We start from the raw sequence: 13,362 nt of genomic DNA, 5'->3' as shown, positions 1-13,362 counted from the left end.
CCAGCTCTCCTACATGAATACATCTATTTGCTGAGCACATAGCTCTGGAGCCCATAAAACAGGTCTAAAGCAGCACAGTGCTCAGGATCCCAGGCTGGGATAGCTTCCACAATCATTTTCAGTCTCCTCTTTTTTTCTTCTTTTTTCCTTCTTGCCTTGATCACTCCTTGTGTTTCTGCACCAAGGAGATATTTCAGTCAGTCCTAATTCACTTGCTATCTGATGAACCCATGATTTAGAGATAAATCACCTTTTGGAGATGCAGTCCTCGTTTGGGGCATGTGAAATATTGTAAGAAACTCAAATTGAACCCACATTTGGGGGAAGTTAAAAATTATGCTTGAAATGTCATTAATGGTTTAGGTGAAAAATTGTTGACTATTTTGAGAAGACATCCTTTTTTGTAAAAAGGCCTCTTGAGACAGAGGAAGCATCTTGTTTGATGGATCATCTGGTCTGAGATTCTGTAAAACACCAAGAGTTACTTCAATATGTTCTAGTGTTCACTGCAGCATGTCTTGTAAGATCAAATCTTTTCTTTTTTTTGCAGTAGTAGAGCATCTATCAAAATATCTGTGAAAATATTTATTTTCATTGTTTTTTTATCTATTTTCAGATTAAAAGTTGCACAAACTACCTCCTGACCAATGCATCTATTCTCGTTCCTAGAATTTAGAAGCAATTCTACTTTTAGCTTTTTTTTCCACCCAAATAACACTGAGACCACTCCTTAATAACTTTATAAATCTGTTATTTTGACTATTTTTTACAAGGCATGTTTTTCAGTCTCATCATTATTTTCATGGCTCTTCTCTGATGCCTGATGAATTTTAAATTTTTTCTTGAATGAAGCTAAATTTTCTAATTTTTTATTTATTGTATTGCACCAGAGTACATTAAATAACATAGGTAGGTTTTACAATACTGTGAAAATTAAAGTTTATTTCACTCAGCATTTTCATAGAATTGCTTATTGTCAACGCTGAATGTCAGAAAATTGTTGATTAATCCTAACTAAATCATATAATTGTCCTTCAAAATAATAGATTAAGGTTCTTATTTGCATTTGGATTCACATTTTGGTTGTTTATCTGCAACAATGAAGGCTGTACTTTTTTTTTTTGTAAAATTTGTGCATGTAGTCATATGCTATCAGGAAATAATGTTTTCAAGTGGAGAAAAAAGAAACGTGATGTTTTCTAAAATAACCAACATTGACAACACTGAAGAGCTAGGGAACATGAACACAAAGTTTCTTACATTATTTTTCAGATGGTCTTTTTATTTTTTTTCCCTCTCTTAAATCCCCTCCTACTGCTTCTGAAATATAATCTGTTGCTGTGATATGGCCATGATGTCAGCAGAGCAGGACTCTGCCCCAGGCAGACTTAGAGCTCTTGCCACAGGGTTGTGGACAAGTGTGAATTCTCACCCTTACAAGGTGACGTGTCCCTCTGAGCTGCAGTCTGTAAACAGCTTGCATGCATAAAATCTGTGCCTCCAATTGCACCAACTAAACAACAGCAATAAGACAAAAATAAAGCAAGTGTAGGCTTGTGATGAATAAATAAGTTTGCTAGAAACAGGAGAGCAAATGAGTCTGAGGAACAGCTTTCAATAGCAGTCCTGGGAACACAAAGCCTGTCACGTGAAATTGGATGATAAAGCTATAAACAGTGAAGGGATAATAGTTGCCAACAGAGGACTGGATTTAGGGGATGATCTAATCCTATGTCCCATCTTCCTGCACAGTTGAAGAGAGAATACTCTGGTTTAGCCAAAGTTTTCTGAAACTTGTGGGCAAAATTTACAAGTTTTAAACTGTCTTTCTTTCTAATTGAGTTGAGTGTTGATGGGGCCAGAATTTGGTGTCATAACCTCCACCTGTGATTTATTCTACAAAAATAACTTGCATAAATCAATACTTTTCCCAGGTCTGTATTAAATAGAGCCTTCCACATCACAGCTGCTACTGCCATTAAAAGGAAGGCCTGCTGCTTCTCAAAGTTATTCCACATGTCTTGGATGTACTGGGCAGGAAAAAGCAGCAGCCATTCCTGCCCACCTGCCTGCACACAGTCAGGCAATCCCCTGGGGTCTGAGTGGCAGTGCTGGGGGACAGCATGGGGGAATGTGGCACAGGCACCTCCTGTGCTGCAATTCCAGCGTGCAGCAAGCACAGGACCTGGCTGCTGAAACCTGCTGTGTCTGTCCCTGTGTGCCACGACAGCTGTGCCTTCTGTGCCTCACCTCACACTGCTCAGAGCATGTATCACACTCTCCTGTTGTGCTGTGAATGGCACATCTTTCTCCTCAGCAACATCCTGCTGTTCTTCCACAGCCTTCTGGAACAGCTGGTGTTTCTGATGGAAGTCAGGCTTTTTATACCTGAACACTGCAGTGCATTCGTTTAACAGGAAGCTGCAGAGCTCTCAGTTTGCAACAACAGCCAGTTTTTTGCTTGCAAGGCAAAGGGAAGATGTATGGTTGTGAAAGCTTTCCCAAGCACTCTGCTTTACTGCTAGTCTTATTGCAAAAGGTATTTGCTAGTAGTGCAGCTCTTTAAAGTCTGCACTAGGGAAACTAATCATTATGTAAAAATTATAAAATTAATGCTCTTATATCAGCAAAACAAATGTAGTTCTCCCTCTGGGCAACTGAGAGGTATATTTGGCTTAGTGGATACTATGAAGTTGTTCATGTAGTCCTTCCATTCCTAGATCCTCTTTTTTCTGCTGTGGTGAACTTCTCAAAGGCTGCTTCTGAATTTCACAGGAGACTTGAACAAGTTGACAAGAAAGAGTAAGTCAGAAAAAAAGAATTTTATATATGTATATATTTATGTCCTGGTTTGCCTTAGGTAGCCAGAGTGGCAGTTCTTTATTTTTTCTACTACACAAGGATTCTCTCTGATGAGTGTAGAACAAAGCTCTGAGCCCTGAGACAGGCAGTATCTTTTAAGATGAATTAGCAGATACAGGAATATTTGCTGTGATTGATAATATGAGCTGTAGAGCTTATTACTAGTATCGGGTTGTCATTAAAATTACTGTAATATGTGGAAAGGCAGGTAGCAATGAAAATTAGATTTGGACTGAGATCTGTTTAGACTACACTTGAGTGTTGTAGGTGATGCCATGTGGAGGGATAGACTGTAAGAGAATAGTGCAGAAGGTAGTCTCACACCTGAGGAATTGCAGCTGTACTGATCACCTAAGATTAAGAACAGGCCTGCCCTTAATAGGCCACAGCTGTGTCCAATAAGAAGAAGAGTGCCACAAAAGAGTGGGTTAGCTGGGTGAGGAGAGTTGGAGCTTGTTGGTTGTGCTGTGAAGAAGGAGTCAGTGCTGCAAGGAGATGCCCATGAGAAATCACTGAGAAGGTATGGGACTTTTGCAATATGATGACAACAATGCCAGAACTTTTACTTTCAGCACACTTCAAAGACAGAGGATGATGATTCAGAATATCTGAGATATCCATATGATGCTTGACAGCCTAAGGCCCCTTGCAGGACTCCTGTGCCCTCTGAGTGCAGTCACTGCAGGCCATGTATGGTACCAGTTGTATTTAGACAGCTGAATCCCATCCTTACTATGTTACTGCATAGATTGGAACAGGACTATGGACATTTGGCTTATGAGTAGACACTAAACTTTAGCTGTCTTCATCTGTGTAAATCTTGGTCTTCTCCATTCTCTTAAGTGCTATCTTTCCAGTGCCATTTAATACTAAGCAAGTATCTGACACTCTCAGAAAGTTTCCCATATTTCTTTTGCATAGTGTGAAATGTTGTTTTCTAACACAGAAATATCAATTCATTAATAAAATGTGGATTCAGAATCTCCATTTGCAAAACCTCACCTTTTTCTGTAAACTGTAGACCCTGCTGGTCTTTTTTTTTCTATCAAAAAAAAAAAAAAGAGAAGAAAAGTATTTTAAATGAAATTGGGAGGTCCTGTTTCCCTGCTGTGTGACGTTTCTCTGTTTCCCTCTCCTGCAGTTCAGTTGCAGTGCGCATTGTGAATGATCAGCTGATGCTGGTAGAAAGAGCTTTCACTGATCCTCTGGGCTTGCCAGGAAGGAAGTTTTACAGGTGAGGCTGAAAGTTTCTTGACCTGCTGTCCAAGGCACCCTATTTTTGCAGCTGACCGGTCAGTTGAATTGCTGTATGGGTCTCGCAGCAATTACAGTTCAACACTTTGCTTTAAGTACAATTCAGCGAGTAGTGGACTTTGTTTATAATCCTTAAGGAGAACTACTTTGCTACTTCAGTCTTGTGGAGCCAAATTCATCTCTTTTGGATCTATTTATCAGCTGTGGTTAAACTACAACAGCATTGTACTCTGACCTTTACTTGTAGATGTGCAGTACTACTGCTGTTACAGCTTGCTCTTGTGATCGTCTGCAAAGTGAGGATTGAGTGAAGAATGAATGAACTGTATTGAAAAAAAAAAAGTGAAAAGAGGGTAGAGTAAATGAGAACAGATATGTAATAAGGGTCAGTTGAAGAGAGAAGCCAAGAAAGGAGAGTTTGGAGAGGGAGGGACCTTTCAGCACAGGATAAAGGCCTGTGAACTGTGCTGGAGAGCCCCATCTGTCCCAGTTTTGGCTGCTTCTGTAGGTGCTCCAAAAGGTTAAACCACTAACTGCTATATCCTTTCTAGAAACCCAGGGGTTTTATTAGGAATACCTGACAAGATGCCAGCTTTCAGTGTCAGGGGTGTAAGTACCTCACTTTGCTTTCAGTATCCCCCTTTTCCTAACAACTGGATATGTCTGACTCACTGATGGATGGCTTTCATGCCATGCCAGAAGTCTTTCAGGCAGGTAGAACTGGAATCACACTTCCATACTCCTTGGATAAACTGTCATTCACACTTTGAGAAGAATTAAGTAATTTCTTTCAAGGAATTTTCTATTGGGTGTTGGGTATCATTTGGAGCTGTATGGGGTTTTTGGTTTTTTTTATTAGCTCTTACTGGTTTGCATTTATTAATGTAATTTTAATGTTTCTTTTCATTTGGAAGGACTTTTTCACATGGTGTAAATGTGCTTTGATACTTCATAGTTAAAATAAATTTAATTGCAGATCGACAGGTATTATTAGGAAAAAAAAACTATACCAAAAAATAAGATTGATATCTTGTGCAGTTCTGATCCATTATGACCACTTCTCAATAATTCATGCTTTTCTCAAGAATTTGCCCACAGATTTTTTTCTCCCTCCTTTTACATTCCTTTCCCAGGTAAGTAATCTGCTGACCATCATGCAGCTACTTAGCTGTTTTTGAGGTTTCTACTCCATTTCTCACAACACACCTATAACTAGTTTTATTCATATAGTACACATACAATGAACACACACCCCATTAATAGTTTCTTTTATTCAGGATAATTGCCTTTTTCTTCTTTTCCCACAGACATGTTATCTTTGCTCCAAGCAGCCACAACAAATATGCAGGAGAATCCTTCCCAGGAATCTATGATGCCATGTTTGATATTGAAAGCAAAGCTGATCAACGTGAAGCCTGGGAAGAAGTGAAGAGGCAGATTTCCATTGCAGCCTTCACTGTGCAGGCAGCAGCAGACACACTGAAGGAAGTAGCATAAGATGAAGGCTTTGAAAACTCCCACAGCAGAGTGTGGCACACAGAGCTGTCAGGCTGCTGCAGTGTCCCAGTGTCCCTGACTGCCTGCCCTGCCTGAGTCTCCAGCCTCCCAAACCACATGGCAGGTGAGCAGAGCTCTGTGCGTCAGAGAACTCCTGAGCTAGGAGTTGCTGCATCTCTGCTACTCACAGAACTGTAGCTTCATGAACAACCCTGGGTGGAAGCAAATTTGGGTGTGGGGAGAAGTGGGAAGGGGGGGAAGCAGGAACAATCAGTTTCTGATTAGAATTTTCTGAGAGATCTACCAGCTTTGAGGACCCAATGTTTTGGATGTAAAGTTGTGAAAACAATTATTTGCCAAGCTACCTGCAAATTTTGTCCACAGCAGTGATCAACAGCACACATTTTGATGGAAAAAATATAATACTCAGCCTGTATGTCTTGTTCTGATACTTTTAAAATTAAAAGGCATCTCTGCATATAAGAATCTATTCTGCAGAACCGGTGAATGCTCTTTACACTGATTTGCTTTCTTTTTCTTGAAAAAAATAAATAAGTGACTCTCCTACTGGTTGCCAAAGCAGTACTGGCCATTCTTGATAATCAAGGAAAACAGCTGCTTATGTGCAGAAATCCAAAAGCACGCTTTCAGTGGAGTGCACATCCATCCCTCTGAAAGTCTCTGTGCATCTCCCTCCTTTGGAAAAGTGCAAATCTCTCTCCCTGCTCTTTTTGGCACCTTCTCTAGTTCTGAACCCATGGCAGCTTTTGTTCCTATTTTCTCCCAGGCAATCTACTTCATATTTTTTCATCTGAAGGAGCTGGAGGGCACTTACTATTAGCATGGAGCTTGAGACCTGAATGACATTTCCCAGTAGGAGCTGATTTTACATTCAAAGAGGCACTGAAATGCTTGAGAAGGCCAGTTATACAAAACTGTTTAGTTTGTATAAAAAGAAAAAAAAAAAATAAGATTTCTTGCTTCATTTGCCCTTTAGGTGTAATTTTCATCTACATGCTTTAAAACTAATAAAATTGCTAGAATTTTACTGAATTAAATTCCAGCTTGTGGAAACTGACATTAGCCAATTTCATCTCTTATGTAAAATATACTACACTTTTTCTCACTACCATAAATTGCACCATGTTGTAGGAATAAAATCCTAGTTTTATGGGGAATAGAACAGATGTGGCTCTAAAAAGGAGAGAATTAGAAAAGCAGGCCAGAGTTGCTGTTGTCATCTCAGATGCCTTGAATTCAAACACGAGAACAAGAAATAACTTGTGGGAAGTTGTTTTGGGGGATATATGCCACCAAGAAGAGAGGCTTTCACTGGCATCGCCTCCAATATGCCTCTGTGAAAGATGAAGGATTGTGTGCTTGTGGATGTTTTTCTCATACTTTACTGCTCAATTGCTTTTCACAGATCAAACCTTAGGCACATGAGGAGGAAATTACACTTCCACAGTCCATGCTTTACCACTTCTGTTGGGAAATGGAGTGCAAAACTGACCTTGCTAGCACACACATAAGAGACAGGAGTAGCTGATGCTGGGGCACAGAACAGGTGATTCTTTCCCTCTCCTCTGGCAAGGCTCCACCTGGAGTGCTGCTTCCAGCCCTGAGGCCCCAGCATAACAGCCATGTGGGCCTATTGGAGCAAGTCCAGAGGAGGCTATGAAGATGATCAAAGGGCTGGAGTATCTCTCTCATGAGCACAAGATTGAGATGGCTACGGTTGTTCAGGCTCCGAAATGGCAGGCTCTGGAAAGACATTATTTACAGCCTTTGAGTAGCTAAAGAAGGCTGAAGAGGGATTATTTACAGGGTTGTGTAGTGATAGGACAAGGGGGGATGGCTTCAAACTGGAAGAAGGTGGGTTTAGAGTAGAAGAAATTCTTTACTGTGAGGGTGATGAGGCACTGACACAGGTTGCCCAAAGGTGTGGACGCCCCATCCCTGGAGGTGTTCAAGACCAGGCTGGAAGGAGCTCTGAGCAACCTGAGGTCCAGTGGAAGGCACCTCTGCCCATGGCAGAGGTGCTGGAACTAGAGGACCTTTAGGGTCCCTTCCAACCTAAATCATTCTATGATCCTATGAACAGTGGATACATTTTTGTTGTTCTCTTTACTTTTACCTAACTGGGGACACTCACAGTTTTCATCTCATCTGTAGCTGAACCTACTGCTTAAGAATATCTTGCAAAGATGTGACTGGTACATAACTTCACTGGGTTTTTCTTCCCTTTCTTTGAATCGTGTGCCCTTTCTGCTCCATCATAACTCTACATTAACTGCAATTGGCAGTACTGAGTGTGCCCCCAAGGGAGGGTTAGGATATCTAGACGGTAGAAAAAAGCCATGAGTGCCTCTTCCTCATGAGCAGCAGCCAACTTTGGATCTGCCACTGGTTGCTGCTGAAGGATCATCAGAGTATAAGGCAAACAAGGAGCTTCCACATTGTAAGGAAATATTTGTTGAAACTTCTTCCTTCATTTACAGAAATGTATAAACCAGTGAACAAATGTTTCACCAGCAAACATAACTCTTTCAGTGGTAGCTAGCCTTTGAGGTTCTGTACTATTACCTTGCCGCTGCAAAAGAGCATACACTCTCTCCTTGCTTCCCTGTGCAGTTTGAAGCTGTAAGAATAAATTACAGCTCACAGCAGGCTGAATGCACAGCTGGCATTGATTGCTTTGTTCCTCTTGTCAACTTAATTGATAACTGTGTGAATGCGAGATTCATCATGACCAGCTACATCCTGAGAAGTACACAAAATATATTAAATCTATTTCCATTCCTGTCTATAAAGTTCTACTGAGGCAGTGATATCCAAACCCTTAAAATAAGGAAACCAAACCACTTATAAATTGCTTATACTAACTAAATTCCACAAAATCCCTTATTCTTGGTATTTTAAGGATCAGTTACTCAGACCTCCAATTGTCTTTCCTTCCTCAATGTGTAGAATCTTAAGTTTTATAGATAAGCAAACAGGACTCTGTTGCTCTCCCCCAGTGCAAAGAGTAGCTCTGCTTTCCCATAATTTTAAAGTATGAGAAGGGAATTTTTCATAATCTTTACACATGGGTAACACTATCCTTCCCCAGTTCCAGTTGCCCAGTTGCTTCACTCAGCCTGGCTGAAACAATCAGTGAATCCTATGAAGGGGAGAAACTGACCCTTCAGCCTAGTAGACTGGAGCTGCAAAACAATCGGGCAAAATTAAACTTGGATGGATCAAGTATCGCTTGGATATCTGGGTTGTCAATTTCCTCTTTATAAAATCAGTTCCAAAGGGACAGTGCCTGGAAGTTTATTTCTGCTTGGAAACAAACTTTTTAGCAGGACCTGTTGCATTAGTCCATGAGGTAATAATCTTAAACTGGAGAAGAGTCAATTTAGATTAGATATAAGTTGGATTTTTACAATGCAGGTGTGGAAATACCAGAACAAGTCGCCCAGATTGATGGTAGACACCCCATCCCTGGAAACATGCAGGATCAGAGCTCTGAATAACCTGATCTAGCTGAAGATGGCAATGGGATTGGACTGGAGAGCCTTTAAAGATCCCTTTCAACCCAAACCTTTGATCCTATGATTGAGATTCTCTTATGGTTGAAATACCTTTGCCTTGACTTTGGAAAGAAATCTGTAACCTTAGGTGCTGGAATCTTCAGGTGACACTCTGTCAGACTCCTCTGGGGATCCCTCTCTGCAGCTGGCAGAAATTGGACATGCATGACCTGTTTTTTCCTCTCTAAATTCCCCTAGTTTTATTCATAGGATTTCAGTGTACAGTTAACAGTGCTACTGAAAAAGCTGACTTATGGTGAACATCAGGAACTTCCCTATGGCAGAGCAGAGAAGATAACACTAATTAAATGAAATGCAGAAATCTTGCTTCTGCTGTTCAGAGCAGAACCAAAGTGTTCTGTTCCTCAAAGAACAGCACCTGCTCATATAAAGTGTCCTTAGAGAAACCAGCAGGAGCTGAATTTAGCAAGTAGTCTTTGTTAAGGTAAAAGATTGCTCCCATTACACCACTGAGACTTGTGCCAGTTAGAATCTATAAGGTCAAGGATGCTCCTGTCAGCATCAACAGTGCTTCTCCTGATGGATGCTGCACCCTTAAACATCATCTTCAGCTCAGGGAGCTCAAGGAATCTAGGAGGAGTAAGAGTGCTTTGTTAGGCACCTCATGCAGGAGGAGCTGGACCTGGTTCAATTAAACTCCAAACATGTTCCAACCTTTCATTAAGGGAAAGAACAGGAGAGGCAATAATAGAAAAACATTTCACAGCAGGGTATCGGATAAGAATAGACTTGCTAAGTTTACATGGCACCTTCCCCAGATGTGCTTTGCTAGCCTGCTGACAGTGCAGCTGACATGTTCCTGATGCTGCCATCCATACTACTTCCAAACATGGCTGTACTCTTAGAAGGAAACCCAAGTCACAGTTGCTGGACACAGTGACGGTTGTGACAACACACCCTTATGTAACCCCTAAGAAGCAGGAGTCCAGGCAGAGGAAACATGGCCAGCTGTGAACACTGAGCACTGAAAGATTTAGATCTGAGGTCACTCATCCCTTCAGATATTTCTGCAACCACCACCCCCCTACTGAAGCATTGCTTTTGTTTTCTCAGCTCTGTCTCCTAAACCATATTTCCATATTCTCCACCAGAGCCTGCATGCCTGGACAGCACCTGCCTGCACTAAAGCTCTCTTCAGTTTACAGCACACACCATATTATCCTGGCACTACCCTTACAGCAGTGTGGGTACTGACAGCAGTGATAGTGCTGTCCATTGCCATGGCAGAAAAGTCACACATAAGCATCCTGCCAATCTTATTACAAGCAGAAAGAAATACACTTTAACTAAAGACAGGTTCGTTGTTGGAATGCTGGAAATCTTAACTGTGTGATTGAAGAATTAATTTCTATTATTAAAGGAAAAAAAAGAAATTATAATACAAACCTTTCAATGGAAAAGCAGTTATATTTATAAGTGGTTTTTCTTCCTGGGATCTCCATTACCCAGCAGTGCCTCTTCTCCAATCATCCCATATCAGTAGTCCTCTACACCACACCCCATGTCTCAGTTTTCAAGGCCCCTGCATGTATCCCTCTGCAACAGGGCACTAGAGTCAGCAGTATGTTGCTCTACACAGTAAACCTGCTTTTAAAAGTAAAACTACTTTTAAAAGTAAAACATAGTAAAACTACTGTTCTAGTAGTTATTTTAAAAAAAAGTGTCTGTAACAAGCAACTACAGAATGAGAAACAAGGTAAACCAAGTAAGACAAGAGCCACCTGGACATGGGAAAAGTTTTAACAGCCAAACAAGCCAGAACAAAGCTGCAGGCAGGTTAAAAGAAGATCAGACAAAGCAAGCCTGGCAGGTTCTGGAACCCTGCAGAGCTGGAATGAAGCTTCTGCCACACTACCAGCCACAGGAATCCCGTGTTCATTGGACTGTCAGCAGAGATTGGCAGCTGGGGACTACGTGGGGGAGGGTCCCAAGTTTTTTTAAGAAAAATCATTAAGCACAGCTATTTATCCATAGTCATATGCACACTTAAGTGTCCAGTCCTGGTAAACCTGAGAAATGGATGAAATTAACCCAGCTTTTCTTTCTGTATTTTCAAACCACCTCTGCTCACCCAATTCAGCCTGACAGGAGTTTGGTTTTGCAAACACCATTCTTGTTATCTGTAGTCTGATAAAAAACAACCTGCCTGAGGACCAGATATTTGTATAGGATTCAGAGTGCGACTGCAGGACTTGGCACTTGCCTCTCAGGCAGCATTACACTGTTTTGTACTAAAACACAATTACTAGAATATGGAGAACCTCTGGCAAAATCTTTCAGCTCTCTAAAAGCTACTGCTCAGTCTGCACAAAACTATACTTCAAACTTCAGTGAAGAACATCTGCAATGCATGGAGGAAAAGGGAGGATGTACAACACCACAGGTTGCAATACACTCCTGAATAGTTATTACGCTTACTGAAGTACCCTTATGGGGCAGTTTAAGGTAAAACATATGTGCATTATATAATACAATTGTGAAAAGCAGAAACTCACTAAAATTACACATGGTTTAGCTTAAGAATTATGTGCTCAGCATTTGGGTATTACCACTAAACCACACTGAACCTTTGGGCACTTTTCACCGTGCAAGTCCCAACTGTACCCAAGTCTTCAGGCAATGTGAGCCAACACAGCTGTTTAATTATAAATACACATGTTGAGCTTGTTGTTGAGCAAAACAAGCACTGACCAATGTCACTGTGATCTCACAGCAAGTAGGTGAACCCTTACAAAGGTATGTGAGAAAAGTATAAAACACTGTTAAGTTCAGCTGTTGGGAGTTTTCATTTGCATCATCCTTAGCATGTCTTCTCTGAATTATTTTTCAATAACAAACATGTGACAATCTTTTTCTTTAAAACTTATTTTCAACTACATTTCAATATCCTCCATTCATTGTACCAACCTTCTCTTCTTTACAGCTGTTAATTGCTCTTGGAAAGCACAAGCATCCCACTTAAGTTATCCAGTAAAGTAAAACTCTGGTAACAGCAGAGCCAACAAGCTTCCAGTTCACAAAGCTGCAGTTAAAGAACTTAAACTACCTCTTTACTGTAGGCTTTGAACATGAGTTGACACTCGAAATGTTAACTGCTTTCACTATGAGCAGAACGTTTAAAATTTGGGTTATGTACATAATGATATAACCTGATTACCAGGCATTCCCTTAAAAAAACCCCTAAATTAAGCCCCTTGGGGTATAGAAGCACACTGCATTAACTCCGCCTTGTTATACACAAGCCTGATTTCCAATTAAGGAGGAACAAATTAGGTTAAACACATTAGGCTAGAAGTATATTAGGTTAGTCTTGTCCCAAGCATGGAATTCAGTAATAATATTGCAGTATCAGTATTTATCATAGGTTTAAATCACATTTCAGAGAACAAGGTTTCTGGACTAAAAATATTTCATAGATCATTGTAATGTAAAAGATCTGCCTCTAGGTAGCTCTAAATGAATTTTGTTGCAATGCAGCTTTAAAATTTAACAAGGAACTAATTCTTCAAATACTTGTTTCTAGCAGGTAACAAAAATATTTTATTCAAAAGGATGCTTAATTTTTTGCTTAACACTCATTTGACTGTGGATTAGTTTGTAATGTCTGTGACAATACTTTGGTTACTCTCTGGTCAAAACATCTACACAAACTTTGGGAAAAGCGCAAGTATTTATTACCACAGAAGATATCAGGCTTCAAGAGGTGAACCCTTTTCTACACTGAATGAATGCCAGAGGTTTTGGAAAGTTAATCTTCTTCTCCTAAGAAACCAGAAAAAAAAAATCAAAGCAACAGTACCCTCAGCAACTTTAGAAACAGCCACCGTATCTGGAATTATTCCACTTCCGTTAAGTTTGTGACAGCTCAAAAGTCTTGGACCTGAACTATTTCTGTGAATGAGACAGGCCCCCATCTCAATACCCACTCTCAGATTTCTGCAAAACTCATATCCTGACTGGGCTGTAGCTTTAGAAAGCAACAAGCAAAGAAAGAAACAACAGGTGGGAAAAACCCCTTGGCAATGCAATTTCCCTCCTATTTAGACTTACATGTGGAAAATGTCCACTTACATTTTACTTCAACAACCATGCTGCAAACTAACAGGGAAGTTCACACCCATAACAAAAGCAGTCAAACACAAACCCCAAA

At 40.5% G+C, this 13,362-nt stretch overlaps 1 protein-coding gene across 4 annotated transcripts in view; it reads left to right on the top strand.

The window, feature by feature from the left end:
* The window catches only part of LOC129135032 (N-acetylated-alpha-linked acidic dipeptidase 2), a 29,943-nt gene extending 23,763 nt beyond the window's left edge, over positions 1-6,180 (top strand). For 2 of the 4 annotated variants that reach the window (XM_077174002.1, XM_054654886.2), the window contains 3 exons: positions 2,721-2,802; positions 4,004-4,096; positions 5,424-6,180. In XM_077174002.1, the coding sequence (XP_077030117.1) occupies positions 2,721-2,802; positions 4,004-4,096; positions 5,424-5,613 (365 nt within the window). In that variant the 3' untranslated portion in view covers positions 5,614-6,180. Of the gene's footprint in view, positions 1-616; positions 2,654-2,720; positions 2,803-4,003; positions 4,097-5,423 lie in introns of those variants that run through there. The other 2 variants (XR_013180984.1, XM_077174003.1) reach the window with 2 other exon arrangements.
* The last annotated feature ends 7,182 nt before the right edge of the window (positions 6,181-13,362 follow it).

The sequence above is a fragment of the Agelaius phoeniceus genome, chromosome 2, assembly GCF_051311805.1.
Source record: "Agelaius phoeniceus isolate bAgePho1 chromosome 2, bAgePho1.hap1, whole genome shotgun sequence".
In the NCBI taxonomy this organism is placed as follows: Eukaryota; Metazoa; Chordata; class Aves; order Passeriformes; family Icteridae; genus Agelaius; species Agelaius phoeniceus.
Note: the sequence above shows the minus strand (reverse complement) of the source record. Positions and strands in the feature narration are given on the sequence as shown.